Genomic DNA, 4309 nt, shown 5'->3' on the forward strand with positions numbered 1-4309 from the left:
TAATTTTCATCTACAGATTTTGCTTTTAGAAAACAAACTTTAAAGTAGCTGTTTTGTTTTCTTGTAAAAGATTCTGTAAATGCATATATTAATTAGGTCCCTGATGGACTTAGCTGTTATGACTTTCAGACTTTTCCAACAATTTAACCATTAGACGATGGAACAAACAAAACTTTATTGTGCCTTATTTAATTGTTCATGTTTCCACACAGGACTGTAGAGCTTAAAATTTCAAAATAATGTATGTATGCATATATATATGTATATATATTTAAAAAATTCATTAATGACCTTTAAGCTGTGGGGTGAATCTGTGAGATGAGGTAAGAAATTTGGCACATTTCAAACAGTATCCTTTAAGTTTTGGTAAATTGTATAACACAACATATTTTCCACTGTGATCTATAGGTGCTATCCACATAAGTGGGGGTGGTTAATAGCAAGAATCACTGGAATGTTTCTAGTAAATCAATAGGGACAAACTCCCCAAATACAACCAAATGTTGATATAGAAGTAAAAATATATACAATACAGTCACGTGTTTGTAGTTTGGCACAATGTTTTCCTTTTTTTCCTCGGGTAAATAGTGCGTAAACTACTTGTGCAACTGTATGACTTTTGAAGTCTTTTACATAGAACATCAGATTAAAGTTTGCTTCCAAAGACTTATTCCCACACTTCAAAAATCTTTTCTTTAAGCACTTACATGTCAACATACATACCACAAGGCATATTTTGAAAGAAATAAAATACAAACATCAAATGTCTTTCTGGAAAATGTGAGTTTCTTCTTCAAACACAGGTAAAACCCAAAATGCTGTTTCTGCTTTTAGGAGATTGTAGTCAGAATCCCTGCAGAAAAACCAAACAATTTTTGCCACCTTAGTAAGCTTTAGTGTATGTCCCACAAAGGGACCATACCATCCAAACTTGTTTACATCATACTAAATGCTGTATGATGCAGAAAAAAGATAGCTACAAATAGCAGGGGGCACTAGAAAGCACTCCTAATTGCCACACGATGAGACTCCCCCCCCAATTATGCTCTTTTTGCTTAAATGATCTTGGCCTTTTGTCTGTATAACTTTTTGATTCTGTTGTTCAAAACTTTTTTTACTGCAAAGCCCTTTCCTTCCCAAAATCATTCAAGAGCATATTTTAATTCTATTTTCTCAATTAGTAAAAACCAATGCAGAATAGCAGAAAAAGTAGCCTTGTTAGAGTTTATCCCTAGCTAAGCCACAACAAAATTGCCCAATCTTTTGGGTGGCTTAAAGGTATAGGGATTTTCATGCACTTTGTTTCCCTTTTTTCTTTTGAAAAGGAAGGGAATGGGACAGTTTCTTTCATGCAAACTTTTACTTTCAAGAGGGAAAAATGAAGGACTGTGAGCTTAGCAGGTAGTAGGAAAGCTAAGTGTACATCATCTCAGCCATTTTGGTGCAGTATTACCTCAGTTTTTCAAAAGAAGCTGTCCCAGCCTCATCCTTGTGGACCTGTTCTCGCTCCACGCACTTTCCCTTACACTTCTCATCTCTCAGGGCCTTGGAGCTGGATTTGTGACGATATAACTTTTTGTGTGTCGGTCCATTATTGCCTAAAGTGCTCAGGTTACTATACTTTTTATCAAAGAAGGCAGAGCGAGAGTCCTCATAACTGTGCATATTTGCACGACCAGGATCACCTACTGCTGCTTTCCCATTGCTTTTACTCACACCCTTGATGGACCTGTGATTCTTAGGGCCTCCTGGGGACCCACTGTTGACCTTTTTCTTAGATTCCTGTGGTATTCCAGCCAATATTTTGAGGGTTTTTAATTTTAGACTATTGGACTCAGGGGAGTAGAATATGTTGGGGTCTCCATGGTGTTCCATGGGTTCCCAAAGGGGCTCTATGGAGGCCATCATGAACCTCTGTACATCTGCCATACCAGAGGCAATGTTAGACAAGATATAGGAAGGCTCCTGAAATTCCCGTTGGTCATCATCAAGGAGGCTATTGGTGTTCGTGCTCATGTTCATGTCACTCCAGCCTGGGCTACTCTCCTTCCCCAAAGCCCAATCTCCAGAAAGTCCCTTTTGAGTTGGTATCTTCATAGAGGCCACAGGGCCACCATGTTGGATACATTCAGCCAATGTTTTTCCTGTGGGGGACATGCTGTTGATTTGGCCTCCTCCACGGCCAATGCCAATTTGCATTTTCTCTCCATTGATTGCAGCCATGTATTTCCCTTTCTTTGTTGACTTAGGGACCTGTCGGGAGGTTTTTCCAGGTGGCTTTTCTATTCCTTTGTTGTTGGCTTTGAGAGATTTTTTCCTGGTGTTTTTCTGAGAAGAGCTTTGGTTCAGAGCCCCACTCTTGCTGGGTGAACTTTTCTTTCTTGACTTTGACACTTTGTTGTTAGTATTCATTTGACCAGATGGATCATTAAACACTGATAAGCAAGGGTTTTTTTGGAGAAGACTGACAGAATCCTCATCATTGAACATATGGAACTGAAACTGATGGTTATTTAAAGTAAATCCATCATCCACTTGGACCTGCTGTGAAAGGGTACTGCAGTCCCACTTGAGTTTCTCCATGTTGCTCAATGGTCCTGGGATGCCCTCTTGAAACCCCTTCAGTGTTCCTAGTGTCTTAATACTCTCACATCTGGTAATTTGAGGGGAAAGACTGGGGGTGTCAGGTGGGGACACCTCTGAGAGAGAAGAGTGGCGGAATTTGTCAGGAGTGAAATTGGAGATATCCAGGAGGTCAGTGGACTCCTTTAATGGTGTTATCTCATCAATGCTCTGCTGGATCACCAGCTTGGGGCTGCAATGGGCTAGGAAGTCATCAGTAATATCATCATCACCATCCTTTTCACAGGACTTCAAGCTTAAGGAGCAATAATTGCTTGAGTTGACAGAGAGTGGGGCCATTGATTCAAAGCTAAAGAGCCGATCATCATCCATATTGGCTGGGCCCTGCTGGAAAGGAAAGCATATCTCTCCATTATTAAAGTGACATAATTGATAAGAGTCATCAGATGGGAGCTGAGTGTCTTGCACAGAGGCATATAGGACCTTGTTACAATTACTGCCACCACTACTGACGCAGATTCGATTGTATGTTGTAGATGTGAGGTTATTTTCCATGGAGACTACTTGGGAGACTGCAAATTCATTAGATTGTGTTGGAGTTATCTCCCTTGAGACTTCAGCCATGAATTCCTGGGGGCCAGAAGTAGGTTTATTGGGCCACACATTTCCATAGTTGTTTGATTCCATTTTGAAGTTTTGAGATGACTGCTGTAGCTCAGACTCAGAGGGTGAGGAAAGCACACAGTCCTGGGCAGGCTGGAGAGGCACAAATGATTTTTCTGTTTGAGTGAGGCTGCTTTCATTTTGCTCTGGAGAATGGTGAGCAAAGTATGATATACCAGTATTATTTGACAAGTCAGAAGCATCTAACAATGTCTGCAGATACCCTCCAGGGATAACAGGTATACTGGTGGCAACATTAGCAGATGATAGAGGCATTTCAGAAGAGCAGGTGGTTGGTAAGAAGGTAGAATTCTTGGCAACCTTTCCTTCATGAAATTCAGATAGATGAGAACTGTTTGAAGTCCCAGGAATAGCTTCATTCTTTAAGTTAGCTGTAGATTGATCTTCCAAAAGAGGGCTCATTTGAACAACTGGCTTGCTTTCTTGCCCAGCTTTGATTTTCTTGGATTTTAACCTGGCTTCACTTTTAAATTTGATTTTGTTGAGCACTTTCCTCTCTGGTCCCTTAAATCCTGCATCTTGGGCTTTGACTTTCACTGAGTCAGGGCCTGTAATGTCATTTAGATGTGATCCATTTACACAGCTGGGGACAGCCAGAGGTGCTGACTTTAGTGTACCTTTCATGCCTCCATCTTCTTTACGAGTACCAGCTTGCCTCTGATCACTGCAGAATGAAATTTGCTTACCACTTGCTGAAGTTTCCACGGATGGGATTCTTTGTATCCTGTGCCTGTTGCCAAGTTTAGATTTTCGTTTGCGAGCAGGTGGCAGGAATGACACCTCAAAGCTACCTGGTTCAAAGTTTTGTTTTTGGCATAAGGGTGTTTTGTTGGAGTCAAAGTTGCTATTTCTCTGTTTTTTCTTCTTCTGCCAGAAGCCCTTCAAGGGGGCCAGCTTGGCATATTTGTTGAGCTGATTCTCACTCAAATTCACTGTTGTCTCACTGGAATCTACCCTACCCAACTTCACCAACATGTTCTTCTCACCTTTAAATCGATTGATGATGATATATTTGATAATAACAGGGGGCTCCTTACGGGTT

At 40.8% G+C, this 4309-nt stretch overlaps 1 protein-coding gene across 1 annotated transcript in view; it reads right to left on the reverse strand.

Moving 5' to 3' along the window:
* Positions 1–759: 759 nt before the first annotated feature.
* NEXMIF (neurite extension and migration factor) overlaps positions 760–4309 on the reverse strand; it is a 6010-nt gene continuing 2460 nt past the window's right edge. The window contains exons 3-4 of the mRNA XM_077765185.1: positions 1454–4309; positions 760–853 (exon numbers count right to left, since the gene is read on the reverse strand). The exon at positions 1454–4309 is cut by the window's right edge and continues 23 nt beyond it. Coding sequence (XP_077621311.1) covers positions 760–853; positions 1454–4309 — 2950 coding nt within the window. The remainder of the gene's footprint in view (positions 854–1453) is intronic.

This window comes from Crocuta crocuta, unplaced genomic scaffold, assembly GCF_008692635.1.
Source record: "Crocuta crocuta isolate KB4526 unplaced genomic scaffold, BGI_CrCroc_1.0 scaffold594, whole genome shotgun sequence".
In the NCBI taxonomy this organism is placed as follows: Eukaryota; Metazoa; Chordata; class Mammalia; order Carnivora; family Hyaenidae; genus Crocuta; species Crocuta crocuta.